Raw genomic sequence first — 21,060 nt, 5'->3', positions numbered from 1 at the left:
GATGTCTTGTAGGCTCCCTGACATCCCAACTCTTCTTCCTCCCCTTTCCCCAGTATTGTACATTCATGTATGGCTCTGTCTTCCATCTGTTTGCTGCAGCATTTGTGCCTGTGTGAACATTAATTCTCACGAACAGATTCCTCTGCTGGGCAGTAGATGATGATTAAAAATTCCTTTCAGTTTCCCTCTGATGGAAGAAAACCAAGCCACTCCTAGAGAGTCTTTTTATTGTAGTAATTGAGATTAGAATTTGATTTTGGTCTTTTCAAATATTTTAGGCTTTCCTGATACTTTGTTTTACAAAAAGGCTGCACAAAAATAAATTTGTATTTCATCCATCAACAAGAAGACAAAACAAATGGACAGTCTTCTCAGGCTGAATGAAAGCAACCAAACAGAAAGAGAATAGCAGAAGTGTTTTGACAGCTGCAAGCATTTCTGTGTGCAGTGTTGTTTACTTTGTTTGTAGATAGTCCTACTTCTTGCTTTATCTAAAACAACTTCTAAGTGAAAATATATGTTATTTTTAATGTGTCTGCATTTAGAGAGTAATGTTCTTTACCTTTAGGTAAAAAGAAATATTCTAGATGTGTGTGATGTTTTACATGGATCATTGTTACTTTCCTGCCCAGAATTTCTTTCAAGGATACTGATTTTTTTAACATAGTCCAATTTGTGGAAATGAGTGTAACAAATCTTCATGAATGGGGAGGGTGTTTCTCATTTTAGTTAACTGCATAGGTAAGTTGTATCTCTCCACTCATACTCCTATGTCCTCATTGCCCCAAAACCAAGATACAGCACCCTGTTGTCTCAAGAGGAATATTTTGTGCAGCCCAGAGGAGAAACGGTGCTGGCTGCGGAGTTCCCTCTGTAACTCCTGCGTTCCTCTTGACCAGTGGTGACACCCTGGGTTTTAGACAGACCTTTGGGAATCAGTGGTGGTCGTGGCCTGGTTTTTGGCATTAGAATATGGCTTACTTGACCCACCATAAATCTGAGACAAGGTTGCTGATCCTTGCCAGCTCTTTCCTCATTTTGAGTATATTATGGCAACAGTCTGCCTTCTTGTTTAGACAACAGGAAGAGAAATGGAGCATGTTAGCAGCTGAAAAACCTTCAGTGTGTTCGCGGTTTCCATTGCCACCTATGTAAAACAAAATAATTGTTGCATACACATGTTCCATTACTTGGAAACTTGAGTTCTATTTTGTGTGAGAAGAAGAAAAACAGTTTAAGGAAAGTGAAATTTGAGCATTTCAAAACACTTAGATTTTTAATACTATTTGTGAAATAGCTGCTTATTTGTCTTTTAAGAAGTGTTTGCAAAAATTACTGCAGATGCATTTTCAATATTTAAAATCAATGATTTTAAGTAGTTTTGTTTGATGTATTCAGTTGATAATCTGTATGGGATTGCAGTATTAGGCAACAAATAAAATGTGGATTTGGACAGGCAAAAGACTGAATCCTCACATTTATATGTACTTCCAAGTGCAAATAAAAATATTTAATATGACTATATTAATATTAACTGGCTTGTTAATATAATGTTTATCAAACATTTATGAATCACAGAGACTCGAACAATTTGATAACAAGTAACTTGTTATCTTGTCTCCTCTGCTGGTGTTTTCAGCAGAGGAGAGCATTGAAGTACATTCTTATAGTGAAATCATCCATGCCATCAGTTGGATATTAGTGTAGTGAAATATTTTGTAAACTGATGTACCGTATTTCATTGCATTTTCATGTATTTTGGCTTCTCATGGGTCATAGGTATGGTTTCTCTCTTGGAAAACTGTAGCTTCTTTTTGTTTGTCACACTAATGCTAAATCGCTATGAATATGACATACTATATGCTAATAGTATAAAGTATGGCCCCCATTATTTTTACTCTCTTGAAATTATTTAATATAATAAGAAATACTTCACTTTCAGAGTGAAATACATTAAAGGCTGTTTTGGATGCATCCAGTTATGACAGGCTGCTCTGAATGAAGCTTCCTGCATTAGTCCTGCACATTGTCACCTACTTAATAAAATTATTCTATTGTATTAGGCAAACACTGCAGTCCTTTCGTAAATCTAAAGTGGAAGCTGATTTATGCTTGTTAGTGATGTAATTATGGTCTGTTATTTCTATAGCACTTAGAGCTGTTGGGACAGACTCGTTTTCTGACGGTGGTGTGCCATTAACTGGAATAACAGTTACATCCTACATAGCAGATGTAGGATGCTGTGGAAGTAACCACGCATGAGCAGAAGTATTTCTTTCCATGATGAAACCTTGGAAAGTTTTCTTGTTTCAGTTGTTTCATAGTCGGTCTAATTGCTCTGCTTATTTCATTTTTATCAACAGCTTTTATACTGGATATTATGTTCTGACACTCTGTGCCGCAAATAGCAAATTGCTCCCTTTTATATTAAAACTAGTTTTAAGAAGCACATAAAGATATCATAGAGCTAGAGTTGCATACTGAAGGGTTTGGAGTGAAATCCTCTTAACTCAGCTTTGATGCTATTCATGTGGATGGTTTCTTGTGAAGATAGCTTTAATTTTGGCAGCAGGAGATTTTAGTAGTCAAAATTTACTAACTGTGTAATTCTGTTAGTTGAAGGACAGATAGCTAAACCTACCTTCTGTCGTAATGAGGACAATCAATCTAACCTGAAACGGTATAATATAGCTTGTAAAGTTTTTTTTTTTTTTTTTTAACTGCTGTGTTTCTTTATCTTTTTTTGTTTTTCTTTTGCATGCAACTAACAGTGCTCTCATATCAAGGTCAAAGATAGTATTAAAAATACATTTCCATGACCTTTACTCAGTGACAGATACCAGAAGACAGAACTGTGTGCAAACACATGATCTTCATGACTTTTTTTCCATGCCGTGACTCTGGGACAAATTAGGATGATTTCATTATGTTTAGGTGACATATGATAAAATACACTGTACATAGCTTTAGGCTTTTAGGCCATATAGTGCATGCCAAAATCTGAAGAGAGATTAGCAAGTCTGAATCACCTCCTGAAGTTATGTTTGCATTAGGAAGTTTATACAATACCAGTTCGACACATTCTAATATTTGAAACCGAGCTTTCCATCCTGTTTGTAAATGAACTGATAATAATAATTAGGATTCTAATCTGATCGCCGAAGCATATTAAAAAGAAATATATAAGATAATTAAAAAATTTCAATTTAAAGTCACCAATTTTTATTCTCATTTACAAGAATGTATGAAACTATTAACACTGAAGTTTTTACAAGCTCATATAATCTGAAGAGAATAAGCAATTTATAGCAAAATCATGTTATAGTCATTCTTTGTTATAATATAATAGAAATGCTGATTTGTAAATCACAAATAGTGATCTGTAAATCACAAAAAAAAATTAACAGTTGCATTATATTCACATTGCACTGTTAATAAAATTACGAATTTAAAAATTGTCATTGTAAATTTAGCCTACCTCATAACTGCTTGTATTCTGCTTAGATGAGGATATTCAAACAAGTACTGGGACACTTCCGTTACAAAGTGTTTTATGGAGAATTTGTTACATGTAGAATAGTATTTTCTTACATGTTAAGAGACAACTGTTTTTATCTTGTTTAACTTTCAATTTCAAATGATTTACTATCTTTTTTCATTTTTTCTGAGATTGCTGCTTTAATGTCTAGTTACTACTAAATTTTCTCTGTTACCATAGATCCTCTCTTACATACTTCTGGCTGCTTTTTTGGCCTCAAAGGAGGTAACTAACAATTCCTTTAACTGTAAGCCAGTTTTGGATTAGCTTAAATAGTAGTGGTAGCTAGCTGTTGGTCGACTGGCATAGCGAGACAGGGTGGCCAACAGAAGCATAAATAAAACAGAATGACTATACCTGCAAGCATGAAAACATGGGGAAAAGCTAACTAAATGTTATGACTACAAAATAAAATGTATTGTGAGATTGTTTCATAGTTTCATAAGAGATACCTAACAATAAAGTTGATTACAGGTTGTATTAATTTGGCAGGTTGTGGAAGAATGCATATTTCCCTTGCTGTTTGCACTGCTTCAGTTTATAGCTCTGCATCTTTTTCTGTTTTATAAAACACATTTATTGAAGCTGCAGCTGATTTTTTTGTTTTTATCTGTAAATTTTGAAATATAAAGACATTTTCAAAACCAAAATATATAAAATAGGACATTCATAAAATCGGAAATTATCTAAATTTATAGAATTGAAAATTCTGCAGATCACTGCCATGTCTCCAGCCCTTACAGTCTTGCTCCTTTCAGGGTTCCATTTCCATTTTTTCAAGCCTGTTAGAGTGATAGCTAAAGGTTTTATTTTTCAGCGTTATTTTACAATGTTAGAATTTATTTTCAAGAAATAGAATTTAGAAATAGCAGTTTTTGCTGTAAAACAGCAGAGGTTTCTACTCTTGCTTTAAAGATTTCAACTTCACTTTTAGTAATAACTACAATTAATGTTTAAATGTGCATTAATGTTGATTTAACACCTTTTATAAGTAGAACACTTTTAGTTTAAATTCATTCTTTCCTTTTTAACATATCTGCGTTAGAAGGGCTCTTTCTTTTTGGTATATCGAACTGAGGTCATCTATTTTTTCAGGACTCCTTGCAGTAAGTTGTTGAGAAGTCTCAGTTTTCAGTATTGGAAAATGTTCGTTGCTTCCCACTTTTTTGAGCTGATTTCTTGGCAGTTTTCTTTTAAGTTGCCTTGATTTTCTGTTCCTGTACAAGCAATGCCACAATTTGTCAACAATGGAAATCATTAATGCTTCTACGTCAATATACATATATAGGCATACTTACTAAAAGATGGTTACTATATGCAGAAAAGTGAATGCTCAGAATATAAACAAAATATTTCAATAGAAATTTGAATGCAAATACTGCTTATTTGGCCTTGTTTGAATTGCTTGAAAATATTTTTTTCGGTTTTTGTTAAAACCAGGATAATTTTTTCACACATAGGAGAAATGACCCCTGCTTCAGTGGTGCACTCTGCTTCTTGCCAGTTACCAGACCTAGTCAATACTTCCCTGGTTAAGGGAAGAGTGATCACTGCCTGCTGTTTGCAGTAGGCTCTGCTCTTTTAGGTTAACATTGGATCTTTAAGTGCAATATCACATGGCGGATTCTATCAGACTAAGGACGTGTCATGAAGGCGACTGCATTTCCTTGTGGAGCAGACCTTGTTTCTGCTTGTCCCGGGCACCAGGGCCGGCCGGCAGCCCGGTGCTGCGTGGGTGGTTGTGCAGCCTGCCGGTGCCCGTGCTGGTGGCTCGGCGCCCGCGTCCGCACTCGCAGCACCCTGCTCGCTGCCCGCAGAGGCGCCGCTCGCCCTGGCCGCCCTCCTCGCACGCTCACAGAGTGCACCAGCAGCCTAGTCGAACAGCTTCAGGCTCTCCGCGTTGGGTTTGTGCGGTTTGTAAGCAATGCTTTGTTCCTCCTGAGAGCTGAAAATTGCCTGTATGCACTTAAATAGACTGCATTTAGCTGTTATGTTAGGAATTGCCAGAAATTTGTCACTGAAGAAAGCCCGTGTTAGATAAGCTTATTCATCTGTTCTAGTCCCATCTGCTTGAACAAGTTAATTGGAAGTCTGGGTAATAAGGAAATACAGTGGCTTCCAAACTCTCTGTAGTATTTCTGTGCTTGCAGAAAAGGAAGCAAGCAAAATGGAAACTGTTCTTTTATCTAGAGGTTAATCGGGTGTTTATTTTCTCTGAGTTTTTCTGAAAGAACAACCTATTAAGCCTTCATCTCCAGATACTTGGTACTGAAAAAAAAATACTGATTTTAGGCAAAATAACTAAATAAGTGCAGTATTTGGCAATTAAGATGCTAATCCCTCTTACATTTACTCTAGCTTAATATTTGAAGGGCTTCAGAAGTTGAACTTTATAATATGAGACTTTTTTTCTCCTTTAGTAACTTCTCATTTTAGTTCTTGAAATATGAAATGTAATACAATGCCTAATTTTAGTTAAAAATTTTAATATATAGTGTCTTTTTACTTTTCTAAGAAAGAAAGTAAAGCTATAGTCAGTTCAGTGCAAAGTGGAAAAAAAGAAAAACTGTCTATAAATAAGTAATGTAACCATGTCAATAAATCAGCTACTTGAAAAGCTACTCAATGATCTTTTGACATTGCCTACAACAATTACTTTTTTTTTTTTAGAAATAGCCTTTATTAAAATAATATCAATCAGAACATACTGCATAGATTATATAAGCCTGTGTTTATCTGTTTCCAAATCACTATTTTCTGAAAATTTATTTTTGGAAACACAAATTTCCTTTTGGGAATCCTTCATGATGCTTCCTTCTTTTCCTAAGACAAGAGGCAACACCCTAGTTATTAATAACCAAGACTGAAAATATGAGGTATCAATAATAATTGTTTACGAAGATTTATACAAGGTAAAAAATAAATAGCTGCCTTAATTTCAGCATCAAATAGGTAGTGAACTGTGGTTGGGAAGTGAAACACTTTGTAACCTTTCAGAAGGCATCAAGCTTGAGTTTGAGCAATATCCCTGCAGTGGTCCTTTACAAATCAATTACTTTAATGTACCTGAACCTACAAATAGAAATTAATCACTTCATTCACAGTTTTAGTAGACCCTTGATGGAACCACCCTTTAGTAAAGAGCTATGTGCATCACATTAAAAATTAATTGCTTTTGTCATCAATTTTCATATAAATGTACGTCTAATGTTTATTATGAGGATATTTTGATGTAACAAAAACAGACGATTAACTGCCTTTGTATTTTGTGCAATTTTCACTCTTAGACACCTAATATTTCAGAGATCTTCCAGAAAATGCATCCTGGTGAGAGGGCTTGCTTTCTTTTTTATTTGGCTAACCTCTGACTGATGGGGTGAGGAGAACAGCTGATAGCCTAACACATTTTCTTCAGTCTTGCATTCTTAATGAGAGATAAAAGTGAGTATTGTATGTCGTGTCTCATTGTCCATCTGTCTGTTTCTCTAGGAGGAGATTTCCTGTCCTTTTTAAGAAAGAAAAAAGATGATCTAAAAACTAAACAGTTAGTGAAATTTTCATTAGATGCTGCTTCTGGTATGGCATATCTCGAATCTAAAAACTGTATACATAGGTAAGTAATTTTCTTTTCAGTATTGTAGTTCTGATCCCTTGAAATGCCAGCAGATTAAATGTATGTTCATGCTTAATATCATCCCTGCTATTTAAAAACTGCCTTTTTTTCCCCCCTCTTTTCCTTTTTTCTATGATATCATCCCTAAGTTCCCTGTGTTCATTTGGTTAAAAAAAAAAAGTATTCCTTTCCAGAAAAGTTATAAACAAGCTTTCAGTTATGATAGCAATGGCTTCCAGTTTGCTTTGTAGCTGAACTCTGGGCCACTTAGCTTGCATAATCAGCCCCCTGCATATATAGTGAAACCTGTTACTAGCTATCTGAATGGCATTTCTTTTTATTCAAAATTGAATTATTCTACTTGTTTCAAGTCAAGAAGCATTACATTTAAACGCATCTTTCTAATCAGAATAAGTTCAAAAGCTACTTATAAAGTATTACAGTATTAACATACAGTTTTATATATACAACTTTTTTTCTGTGCTTGCTTTGAAGAAACTTAAATAGTTATACAGTTTTCAAAACTTAATAAATTTTTCTGGACCTCAAATTAATTGAAAAAATTTTTCCAAATCGTAAGATATAGGTAATACTGAAACAAAAAAATACCACTCATTAAATAAAACTGCACATGGCAAATGCCAGAAAAGTACTATAAGCCACATGGAGATTGAAGCCACAGGATTGAAGTCCCAGCACGCTACTATGTGGAATGCTTTTCAGTCTGTTTGTTAAGAAAATAATTGCATATCAATCAAAGCTATGAAAAACATTAGTGATTTTCACTATCCTCATTAAAACTGTTGTATTTTATCATTTCTCTAGCTGTTAAGTTATTGTTAGATCAGAAGTGCCTGTTATGATCTCGTATGCTCAGGAAAATTAAAAAAAAAGAAGGGGGGGAGAAATAACTGAATAATAGCCTGTGTTTGAACTGTATTGTGTAATGCCTTATCTGGTAACAATGATTACTGAAAAAGAGCACTGTTTACTCATTTAATGATAATGTGACGCTTGAAAAACATAAACTGTTTTGCAAATAAATAATATTTTTGGAGAACTGTTACTCCCTTCCCCTTTGAAACTCTTCAAAAAGCATTTTCTTGATCTTCTGGTTTATTTAGGATTACAGATGAGATTAAGGCCTTGGTTTGTTTTTGAGACACTGGCAGTCAGCAGTTAATAGGAACAACAATATTAATGTCACCTTTAAGGCTCATTTACATTACTGCTCTCTACGTCAAGTGCTTTCTTCCAAATAACTTTGTTATATCCGTGGTGGTTTTTGCATGTACTGTGCTGTCACTGCAATAAGACAGCTCATGGTGATGGATAATGTCCCTTTTCAGTCTTTTTCTCCCTCCAAGTTATATTTTGGTGAGGTTTGGTTATTGTTTTTTTTTTAAGAATACATTTCAGAGAGAATGTCTTGTATTATTTGAATGTTTTATTGAATGAGGATTTCATTGTAAGTTTAGAAAGCCAAATTAAAATACAGATCCAAAGGCAGCGAGTAGAACCGTATGTGAGTCTGATTCTGGTGCTGCCACTTATTTATCTGGCAGCATATACACCCAGGGTTGCCCATACTGGGATGTGCATGAGGAAAAACTTACAGAATCCGTGGAAGAAAACTCTGTTATTATCACAGATTATCACAGAAGTCACCACAAGATTAACTGCTTTCCTTGAAGGCAGTAATAAAAGTTTCAGTAAACATACCTTGAAGAAAACTGCAGTACTTAAATGCAAACAAGTAGTCAAATAACAACTTCAGGAACACTGCTTTCTTTTATGAAATGTACAAGTTAATAAATTGTAGTTGGCATTTTCAGTATTAATTTAACAATGTTATTTTCTGAGATCCTGAAGATTTTTCAGATGTTATGGTTGGGCATAATGCATCCTTATTATATTTATGAGTTATGATCTGAACCTGATTTGTCAGCAACAACAATTTTGAATCAGGAGAACAAACAGCCAAATTTAGTGATTTCACTAGTAATAATACAGTCCCTATATAGTTACTGGTTTTGATGAACAGAGGTAGGTTGTCAAATACTCACTTTAGAAAAGTAGTGCATCACATTTTAAAATGTGTTTTTACCAAGTGCTAAATGGCATGATGTAAGGATTCTCATACCCAGAAAAGTTGTAGGTTGGTTGGCAGTTTGAAAGCAGGGGTTTGCACACCTGCCCAGGATTTTGGGGCAGCTGCAGATGGGGTCATGTTGAAATGTGCCTAGGGCTGCCACAGAAGCACCAAACATTTGTTACTTGCTGGTCCCTCCACGGAGAGGGACCTGGGAGTCCTGGTTGACACCAAGTTAACCATGAGTGAGCAGTGTGCCCTCGTGGCCAAGAAGGCCAATGGGATCCTGGCCTGCGTCAGGAGGAGTGTTGCCAGCAGGTCAAGGGAGGTGATTCTGCCCCTCTCCTCAGCTCTGGGGAGGCCGCACCTGGAGTACTGTGTTCAGTTCTGGGCACCCCAGGACAAGAGGGACGTGGAGCTTCTCGAGAGGGTCCAGAGAAGAGCAACCAGGATGATTAAGGGAATGGAACAYCTCTCGTAKGARGAGAGGCTGAGTGAGCTGGGCCTTTTTTCTCTGGAGAAGAGACGGCTCAGAGGGGATATGATTAATATGTATAAGCTCAGGAAGGGAGAATGCAGGGAGGCAGGGGACAGGCTGTTCTCACTGGTGRCCAGCGATAGGACGAGGGGTAATGGCCACAAACTGAAGCACAAGAAGTTCCGTCTCCAGGTGAGGAGGAACTTCTTTCCTGTGAGGGTGACAGAGCAGTGGAACAGGCTGCCCAGGGAGGTTGTGGAGTCTCCTTCTCTGGAGGTCTTCAAAACCCGCCTGGATGCCACCCTGTGCCACATGCTGTAGGTGTGCCTGCTTGAGCAGGAAGGTTGGACTAGATGATCTCTAGAGGTCCCTTCCAACCTTAAATATTCTGTGAATCTGTGAATCTGTGGTTGTTTTGAACTCGTTGCACTGAGCAAGCACAACCAGTGCTATTCTGCAGGTGTGTTAATTAAAGAGTGATGGGCTGTCAGGGAAAAGTCAAGCTGTGTGGTGGTAAGCGAGGTCATGGAGGTTTATAACCTTCAGTCTCTGCCCTTGCTGGAGCACTGTAGGGCACCTGTGTGACCAGTGGGTTTGGGCAAGCAGTATGAGCGCCCTCATTCCCTGTTTTGTGGTCTGGTAAGACCCAGTCTTAGATATGTTGAACATTTAACACTTCTTAAGAAGAAGTAACATTGTGGGAAAAAAAATCTTTCTTTTAGAAAGAACAAAAAACTCATGTTCAGAAAATTTGTCAACCGGTAGTGGTTCTTTGTGGATAAAAAGAGGTAAAACATTTAACTACAGGAAAAATCGACTGAAAGGTTTCTTTTTTCTTTTTTCTCTTTTTATTTTTTGGAATAAAACTCCTCAAAGGCTCTGATTACTACTTTGGACTTAAAGGATATTAAATAATACATAATTAAAAATGGTTTCTATTGTGTAAGTTGCAAAAATAGGAAAATTATTCTGCTTCCGTGCTGTGTTTTTTGGTTAGTACTCCTTTGTTGTTTTAAAAATCTGTTCAGAACCCCTGTGTGGTGTTTTGGTGTTTTTGTTTTTTTTTTTTGTAAATTAGGTGACTTATTTAGTAAGACTTATTTAGACTTGCTGATAATACTAAACTAAAGACTACTCAGCAGCATGCTATAATGGTTTTTAATGTCATTCTTCAGTTGTAGCTGCGGTAGCTATGCTTAGCCTTTATATTTTAATGTTATTTTTAAATTTTGACTAACTTTTTAAAATTGCCATTTGATTCACACTTTTACTTAGTCTTTCAACGGCTGCACGAACTAATCTGCTCTTTATTTTGTCTTTATTCGTGTGTGCTGTGGTATTTCAGTGGGTGCAAATACAAAGAGACACAATGCACAGGAGTGAGCATTTCATCAGCATTTTGGTCTTTGCCAGGTTCTAGGGATTGTTATTTTTTTCCTCTCTCTGTTCCGATTAAGCAGTAGAAATGAGTAGGCTGAAATAAAAAAGCTGCATGAATAGATGTCACAAAAAGAAAAAAAAACAAGTGACTGAACAAATACAGAAGTATGCATTTATTTCATGACTGTTTAATTAAATTGAGTTTGAAGAATTGTTTCTTGCATTTCCTTTTTATCATATGCTGTTGTTTAATTAGATTATGTTACATTTTTCTGTTGATTAGAAATACAAGATTAAAATGGAAATGTGATCATCTCAATTGATTTGATAAAAAATCATGACTGATCTTCTTTTCCAATATGCAATTGCCTGTGTTGCGTGAATTTTTACATAATTTGTTTTTAGTTTCCAAACCGATTTTGTGGTAATACAGGAGAAAAGCTGCAGCTACATGTCTGAAATAATTTAAATACATATATATTTTTTTTACCCTCCATACCCACCCTCTTCTTATAATGAAATTAATTCAAAATAAAATAAAACTCAATTAAAAGAAAATTGTATTAATAAAAGCAATTTGTTTTTCAATTCTCTTTTTTTTTTAATAGACAACCCCTTAAAAGCATGGGGAAAAATTGGTTTTGAAAATGCTACTTTTGTTTGAAAATTTTGCTCTAGTTATATGTATGTATCACATATATATATATGATTCTAATTGAAAGTAGCAGAAATATTTTTCTTTTTCTCGATTATATAATTTGCTTCTTCATGGTATTTTTCACTCAATTTCACTCTTTTGCTTGAGAAACATATAATTTTCTCCCCTTTTGAAGGACTTTTTTACAAACCAGTTGATTATCAGTGTATTTTTAGAAACAATTTAAGCAAAATGTAAGATTTAGGAATGTGCTGTAGTAAAACTGGAATCTTAAAAGTAATCAATTGATAACTGTCCACATGACAGTTTTTCACTGACATTATCAGCAATAGCCTTCAACTGTTCATCTGTTATGTATAGCAGAAAGGTGGCAACAGATTTAAATCAGTTATTTTCCATTCATGCACCATATGCTTGAAAAGATAACAAACAGGAATCAAGATGTATTCCTTATTCGGATTTCCCTTTCATTAGACTGAGTTAATATTCTGGAAGCCCCCCATGTCCTGAATTAAAGAAGATATTTTTGGGAGTGGGATCATCGTGATTGGTGGTTCACTTCTTACATGTTTCTTTCTTACATTTTTCTTTCTAAGACAAAACTGCTTGGTTTTGTCTTAGTGCAAATGAAGTATGTTTTAGTAATAGTATTCCTAGTCCCTACAAACCCCACATAAAATATAGTTTCATTAGATATCTGAAACATTTATATTCATTACATGTAAATTTTTAGAAAAACATGGTTCCCATGTTACTATGTACTTTACATGTTCTGCTCAGTTCCCGGAATTCTTTTATCTCCCTTTACTCTGGTAACTTCTATTGTAAAGATTTCTGGAAATCGGGATTCAGGACACCTCCCAGCCCAGCATGCCCTCAGCACTATGTAATTAAGTTCTTTTCTTCCTAACTCTGAGTCTATTAATCTTTTATTTCTGTCTGGGCCAGTGGTTCAGCTACAGCAGAAGGAATGGGAAGTGATCCTGCCTCCACAGGTTGGTGTGTTGGTATCAGTGGGAAGTGGGAGGTGAGGGTGTGAAGCTGGAAGCGGAGCAGATTCCCGCGGCAGGCGGAGGGAGAAGCCGGCCCACGGCAGGTCTGTGCCACAGCTCCAGCAGCCCCTGGGAGCCGTGGGCCTTTGGAGGCCTCCCAGCAGCTCCCTGCTCCCAGAGCAGTTGTTCTGGTCTCTGCTAGATACCTGAGCATCCTGCAGCACCTACTGCTGAGAAGCTGGTATCGTGCTACCCTTCCACAGTGAGGATCCTTCCTTACTGTGGTCTCTGTAATTTCCTGTGCTGGTGATGGCTGTGGAGAAAGACAGAATTCATTCTGCAGAATTAATTTGCCTTTCTGTTGAATAGATAGACTCATTAAGGTTTATTGTGCAAGCAGTAATTTCTTATGAAATGGTATCCACTCCTATATAATTCATAAAATTCCCTGAGGAAGTACTAAGGACTTTGTAAAAGAAAGCATTAGTGCAAGAGGTACTAAATTTATGATATTATTTGTACTTGATTTGAAAAGTATTATGCAAACCTAAGTTGTAGATCTTAAGAAGATTTATTAGTCTTTTCTGTCCAGATACTGTATATAGTAATGATTTTTTTATGATTCATTCAGAGCCACATGTGTAAAATTAAACAACAATGCAAAATTCCATTTCTGTACCTTTTTTCACAGAGCAAAAATACTTAATTATTAGTGAATCAAAATTCTGTACTGTTTGTGTTTAAGAATTTGGTTATACTCCAGCAAATACGTGTTTTAAATAACAGTCGTCAATGGCATGCTTGATATAATACCTAAATGCGAGGCATAATCACAATTTATTCATAAATGTGTCTTATAAGGTGTCTCTGTCATTTAAAACTATATTTCAAAGCATAATCTTACAGTGTGAACACTAAAAACATTTTCTACTGTATTTAAAGTTAAAAACGCACATGTGAACCTTGAAAGTCCTGCTTTTCATTGACTGTCTTAAGGAAAAAAGAGGAGGAGGAGTAGGGGAAGGAAGGGAAAGTGTCCTGAGAAGTTTGTTCACTGTTGTAGATTTTGGCAAATGCATAGTATTTATAGTGGGAGATGACCTACAGCCCATGGAGCAGGATGTATAAGCCGTCCCCCTCTTCCGTGGCCCCCTGGCAGTGGCTGAGGCATGGCCGGGAGCAGCCCTCTTCCTTCCCCAATAAAAATTAAAAGGTGTCAGGAGCGCGGGCAGGACGCGGGGCCCCGCGGACACCACGGCGAGCCAGGCTGGTCGTGGCTGCTGGGGCTGCTGGCACCTCTGGCTCCCAGCGGTGCTTGGCAGCCTGTTTACAGTGCAGGGGCACTGCACCCTTCCAGAGGCGACTGGTTCCTCTCTGCGCGTGAGCTCCCGGGGCATTTAGGGTCCTCGGGCTGCCTCTGTGCCCCAGCAGTGCCCAGTGCCCCCATCAACAGATGTCTGTTTTGCACAAGGCTCTTAATTCATCAGTGCCTAACAAAACTACATCTGCGACCTAACATTTATTTTAAACAGAGCTAGATAATGAAAATGTGAGTGCATTAGAGTGCTCCAGGATATTAGTTTTGGCAGTTTTCAGACACAGGGTGTGCTCTGCAGTGTAATAGTTCCAACCCTGAAATGACTGTCATGGTTATTTAGGGGGAAAGTGGCGGGGGGACATGCTTCATTCTGCGTGCAATACCACAGTAGATTGGAGGATCACGTATCAGGTTTCTTTTCTTTTTAAATAGATGTACTTATAATATCTTACCAGGAATTATTAATTTTAAGCAGATAGTTTTAAATGATGTTGTCGATAAACTGTACTGCTTAAGGAACTGCTCTGTAAAGCCACATTTCATGCAGTTTCTGTTCACCTTAGGAACACTGCTTGTAGTGGTTGTGTCTCCAATTGCAAAGTCTGTTCTCCTAATAGAGTTACAGTTTGAGCACTTCCTCACTATTTCAGCTACTGAGTTAGATAATTCCTACTTTTTCAATATTATCATTTTAATCTTTTGGTGGAAAATTTGTCACCTTCTCACTCAACTTATTTTCTTCGTACAATATTTTCTGTACAAATAGGATGAAAAGCCAAATAATTTCCTGTGTGCTATATGAAGCAATTTAACCTGTGACAAACACAGTGTTTCACTGCAGCCTGTGTGTAAACCAAAGCATGTGTGCTAGCATCTCTAGACATAGACTATGCGTGATCTACTGACTATATAATTCAGGCAAATTAAAATATTTTTGCATTTTAGCATTAAACTTCAAATTTCATTTTTGTAGTTTATTTTATAGAACTAAGTTAACTAACTTAAATGTAGGAAGACTATTATTGACTAAAAACAGTCTTGTAGTTTACTTGTTTTCTATGTAAGGCAGTCTGTCCTACTCATAATACTCAATTCTTTTTCACAGCTTCCTTTCTTCAGAGTCAATTTCACCAGAAAATTCAGTGATTGTGTGTAGTAACATAAAAGTCAGACTTTAAGAGGAAAAAGACTTTGCAGCAGGTGTTTTCTAGGTAGAGGCTGAAGACCTTTTTTTTTATTTAAGAAATAATGGCATGGGAAATGCAATACATTGAAAAAACTGGGTTAGCCTTCTGTCTGTTTTTGTTTAAATGTTTACATCATAAGCATCCTTCCTGCTTTAACCTGCTAAACAAATTATAAATAGTACTGAGAATAACAAAGTGTTGCACAGAAAGAGGCAAACTGAAGTTTAGTGTTTGAATCTGTTCTGTCTTGTGCTGCAATGGAAAATATGTAAGAGGGGAATGTATTTGTAGTCCTCCTAGGCTTAGCTGTAGAGATCTCTCTATTTTCTAAATCTTTTGTACATGGTGAAATAAAATATCTTTTAATGCTTTTTAAAAATTTATGGAAATAAGTTGTTGAAAATTTAGGTTTGGATTTTTTACAGACCTCACATAAATTAGAAGTTTAAGTTCACAGGTTCATTCATTGTTTATCTTAATTTCATCTTAAATGCTATTTTATCTTAAACACTAAAGCATGTTTTATTAGACTGAGGTCAGTCTAAGGAATGAACAGCTGGAAATCAGGTCTGAATTGGTAGTTCTGACTCTCTGAAAATTTATTTTAGCAATGCATTTTTTTTCTTTAATGAGGTTATTCAATTCATGTGTGAAAGTATTAAGGAGAAGAAAGTAGGAGATGGAAGCATCTGAACACATTAAATATTACAAGTGTAGTATACTCAAATTTCACTTTACTAAATTAGCGTGAGAATGATTATTGAATTCTAAATATATATGCAATGATGAGCAGCTTCTGAATACAAAATAAGCTTTCTGCAAATGTATTATTATTTTCCCTAAATCACTAGTTTCCAGATTTGAGCCTGACTGAATAATAAAAGCTTTAAAAAGAAAGAATAATATGTTTTTTCGATGTATACTCTGTGTGTTTGTTATTAGGGTCTGTACTTTGTATCTCTTGTTTTCTTTGTCAGAAATTCACCCCAATCTCCATTAAAAGCAAACCAGCTTTTAGCTCTAAGTTAGCTTTGCCGCTGCCGCAAAAATAATTCTGAAGACCTGTGACTAGTGTAATGGATGCAAGAGCTTGGGTGATTTAAGTATGTTACAAGAAATGTCTGAATGCATTTTCATTTATTGCAGATCTATGCAATTTCATGTTAATTTACGTAGATGTGTCTGAATTATGCTCAATGCTGCAGTCCTTTTGCCAGCGTTGTCAGTAATTGCAGTGTGTAGGAAGTATATATTTTTGTCTTTTTGCTGTTATATCAGCAAATCAATAGACTGTATATTTCATTATATTAAATTAATATGTGCAGGATGTTAGAAAGCTTTTTTTAATTTTGGCTTTTTTGCTGTTACATAAGTAAAAAGCAGTGGTTATATTAAATATGATGATATTAAATTAATATTTGTCATATTAATGACAAAGCTCAAAAGTTCTGTTATGTTTTAGAAAACCACATTTATTTCTTCAGCTGCTGATTGAATTTGTGATAAATAGGACAGATTTTGTTTGTCATTGCAAATTTCCAGCACCAATTATGCTTGCCATTGGTTACTCTTCTTGTTACATGTTAAATTACCGAGTCATTTGGTAATAAAACCACAAAGCAAAGTTATTGTTTAGTTGTGGTAATTTTGAGACTAACATTATTAAGGAATAGTTCCCAGAGGTCAGTTTAATGTAGAGCATTAGCTTCCACAGTTCCTCAGTTTGGAACACCAAACTGAAGCTTCTACTTATAGGTAAAAAGAAATAAATTTTCTTCTTCTGTGATTGACTTTTCTTTCTAAAGGCAATCATAGTGTTTCATCTTATTTCTAGTTAATCATCTTATCATCTTAAATTTCATCTTATTTCTAGGTTTCATCATATATCTAGTTAATAATGCGGACAATTGTATTATCTGAGTAGCATCAGATAATCAGAACTCCAGCACTAGAGTAGATGGAATCCAATTTGATCAGCCAATGATAGCTCTTGTAGTAATGCTTTAAAGTGTCTGTTAAATGAAAGATTTTGATGAGGTTGATGTTTCCACTTTACGATAAACTTCCCCTGTTATTGATGGTGTTTGAATGTCATTCTTTGTATCCCCATAGATGGGGAAAACAACGCAATTACTTTCGACCTCTGACATTTCAGCATGTCACTTCTCCTAGGATTATGATTTGAAATGCCATGAAGAGATAAATTCAGCCATAATATTGCATAATATTATTATGTAGAGGCTTTAAAATATGTATATATATCAATGTCTGTAATGACAACCAGGTATTGTAGTAAGAAATCTGTAGTCGTAGAATAAACCAATAATTGGTAATGAGACAGATGCTAAAAAGCCTACTATTTTTAGTTTACACTTGTGTGTGTGTGTGTCTGTCTGTGTTTGTACCCTTCAATCATCAGTTAGTTGTTCCACTGGAAGTTAACTTCTTGATTCTAATCAAGTGTGGCTCTTTGTTTTGTATTTTTAAGGAACTATTTCATGCATTCATGTATAACTTTGATGTAACTTGAAACCTTATTTAACTCTGTGGATTCAGTGATTGTGCAGGAAACTAATACAGCACTCTGGTGAATTGAATCCTTTGTGCATGGATGACAGCAGAGCAGGAGTCCCACTCAGACTGCTCCTGTCCCCAACCCCAGCTGTTACATGGCAAAGATTTCCTTAGATTTAATACACTGTCATGGCCATTAGTGTTTCTTAGCCTCTCTGCCATGTCTTTTAATCAATGAAAGTCTAATACATTGTTTGCAATGAAGGAAATGGAAATGACACTCTCTAAAATTGTACTAGATAGGGGTTATTATTCCTTAGCCAGGAACACCCTTTTGTCAGGTTTTGAAAAATGTTTACATTGAAATGAATGATCTTCCAGAAGTAATCTCTGCAGGTGAAAGTAGCTGAATTTTTGCAATAGCAAGAAAAAGAAGCTCATTTTGTTGTGAAAGCTCCTGGTACTAACCCTGCTTTTGATCTTTTTGAAGGCATTCACAACTTGGGTTTTCACTTCTGCTGTTTCATGGGGAAAATGCCAGAAAAAAGTTTATCTAATGTAAAACACTGTGATTAGTACTTTGTTTTTTTCTTAAAAGATAAATCAGTAGTCAAAATGAAAATAATAAAATAGAATTAATAACACAAGTATTAGCATAGTATCCACGTGCATTTGTAAATTAATGTTTTGTAATATGAACTAATTTTAAATAATTATATCTAAATAGTCCATGTCCTTTTTACTAACTGCATAAAGAATGTTCTTCATCGAAGGATGAATGGTATGACAAAGAATCATTAAGACATAAACCGTCAGAGAGGAGATCACCAAAAAGAGATTTTCAGATGAGAAGTGATGCTATCTCCCCAGGTTATCTGCCCATTCATTTATAGGGATGTGCTAAGCTGAGCAGCAAGCCAGGTTCCTGGGCAGGCTGAGTGGAGGGAATGATTTATTGCTGCTCTCTTATGGGATCAGGAAGGAGGACATGAGAAATCCTTGCTAATGAGCATACATGGTATACAAATGAAGCTAAATTTAATGAACTATAACTTCATCTCACACTGGTGATTAACACAAACCTGCTTGCAAGTTCTCCTTAATCAAGTTATTGGCCAAGCTGCCTGTAGGTGCTGCTACAAGCAAGACTGAGAGTTTTGGTTGGAGTAGTGAAGAAGTCTGTTTTGGCCATGGCAAGCCTCTTTCTGACTTTCGTATCTATTGTTTCTATTTCCCCTACACTTCCAGATTTAACTACGTAATTGACTAACACATGAACCAAGAAAATACAATTGGAATGTATCAGGAAGTATGATGTTATTTGTTCTTGCTGCAGCATAGCTAAAGCAAATGTTTTAGCAGCAAACTAGTATTTCTAGTCGTATGTATTTGAGTGCTTCACTTGGCCCTGAAAACCTCAGAAAATGGTCTGTTTTTTCTGCCATACTGGACTGCTGTTAGGATGCAAGGGTTCAGCAGGGGGATCCAAAAGGATATGTGCTCAGAAGACTGCATGATGCTGTAATACAAGTGTCTGTAATGAATATAGGTATAATCTATGCCTTTAGAAGAGTGGTTTTTTTTGTTTGTTTGGTTTTTTTTTTTTTTTAATAGCACAATGACTGTTCTTGTGGCATGCAAGAACAAATCAAGAACAATTCCTTGCATTGGAAAATCTGATCTTCTGTAGACTTAACACAGTGGCAAGAAGTGAAATCAAACATCAAAAAATTCCTTATAGAAAGGGTAAGAATATAGTTAGAGATTGGAAGAAAGTCTTATGCTATAAGCACAATTCATGAGACATTTCAGAGTAGGTTTTTTTCTTCTTTAAAGGTAAGTATATTATGCTTATAATTTTACCTTTGTGTAGCTGAGTTAGTTTATCTTTTTCTCATGAGATCTTCCTGATACAGAAGATTCCCACTAAAAAAAATCAGTAAGATTTGCTAAAAATAAGACAAAAGGGATTGAAAAGGAGTTTTTCATAGTTTTTCATAGGCTGCTATGTTTTATTTTACAGGATGTAACATTAGGAGTGTTTGATATTTTATTATGATAAGGGAGTATAGGCTACTGAAACTAATACAAAAATAATGTACTCAAACTAATGGTTTGAGAAAGCTACTATGGTGATCAGTAAAATCTTACATGATATAAATGAAACTGTGTACTCTCGTAGCTTTGTTACAATGGGGAGTAGTAGAGTAAAAGTAATTAACTTTTAAGGTGAATGCCAAAAGTTTAGTGACATCTACTGTATAGATAAATAACAAGCTGAAGGTCACAGAAATGAGTTTCTGTTGTATTCTACCAGAACAATAAAAACATGTACTCTGGAATTATTGCCGTAGGACACACTTTATCCTAAAGCAACTACAGAAGAGAAAATGTTAATCTTCTGGCGTATGTGAAACACACTAGAGTATTATCTAGTCTATTTCTACCTCAGATCTTCATTTTAATTCTGCAGAATTCATTTTTAGCAGGTTGCTGTTCTCTTAGCTTTTGTCATTTTCAAAAGGGATTTTAGTTTCTCTGTGTGTAGCATTACTATTTTTAAGATGCAGAACAAGAACTTACATTTTGTTATTAAAACTGTTTTCAGATTTGTACAGACTATTTTTTTTCAGTATGAGAAGACATAATTTGCAAATTATTTTGAAATTCCATGATTTCTTTCAGCAAGAAAAATGTATCCTAATATTGAACAATTTAAAAACTCTTTCAGGAATAGCTTTTGCATCCATTTTCTCATCTAGTGCACTTCTGTTTCTTAAACAGTACTTCTGAGTAGACCTAAAAGTCTGGAGAACATTGTAGCTTTAATAATAATAATAGTTGGGAGGAAATGGTTAGGTGTGAATCTAAAAGTACCAAGAGATATCATAAAAAAAAAGGGAAGTTATTATTCAACTGAGGGTCCTCACCTCCCACTGATCCTGAATACTAAATGAAAAGCTCGGGCTTTTTACAACCAGATGAAGTTTCATTCTCTGAAAGAGAAGTGAATTAATTTGCTTTTAACACTGTTTAATCTGCTCATATTTAAAATAAAGTAGTAGTTTGCTCGTTGTCTTTGTAACAAGAATTTTTTTATTAAATTGTAGTGAAAAAATGAGCAGATTCTGCAGATCAAAATCTAATTGCGGGAGACATGGCGAAATTGGCGTTGTGTGAGTCTGTAAGTGCAATAAATGCAACTTGCATGTTGAAATTACCAAAACAATTGTCACTAAATTAAACTGGGAAAAAAAAAAAAAAAAAAGGTCCTTAGATTGTAAGAATTG

The 21,060-nt window shown here is 35.5% G+C and overlaps 1 protein-coding gene across 1 annotated transcript in view; it reads left to right on the top strand.

The window, feature by feature from the left end:
• Positions 1-21,060, top strand: part of FER (FER tyrosine kinase) — a 140,884-nt gene that overhangs the window by 102,354 nt on the left and 17,470 nt on the right. Inside the window, exon 16 of the mRNA XM_026040981.1 lies at positions 7,028-7,151. Within this exon, the coding sequence (XP_025896766.1) occupies positions 7,028-7,151 (124 nt within the window). The remainder of the gene's footprint in view (positions 1-7,027; positions 7,152-21,060) is intronic.

Source organism: Nothoprocta perdicaria, unplaced genomic scaffold, assembly GCF_003342845.1.
Source record: "Nothoprocta perdicaria isolate Ctin4 unplaced genomic scaffold, notPer1 scaffold_273, whole genome shotgun sequence".
Taxonomy (NCBI): Eukaryota; Metazoa; Chordata; class Aves; order Tinamiformes; family Tinamidae; genus Nothoprocta; species Nothoprocta perdicaria.
Note: the sequence above shows the minus strand (reverse complement) of the source record. Positions and strands in the feature narration are given on the sequence as shown.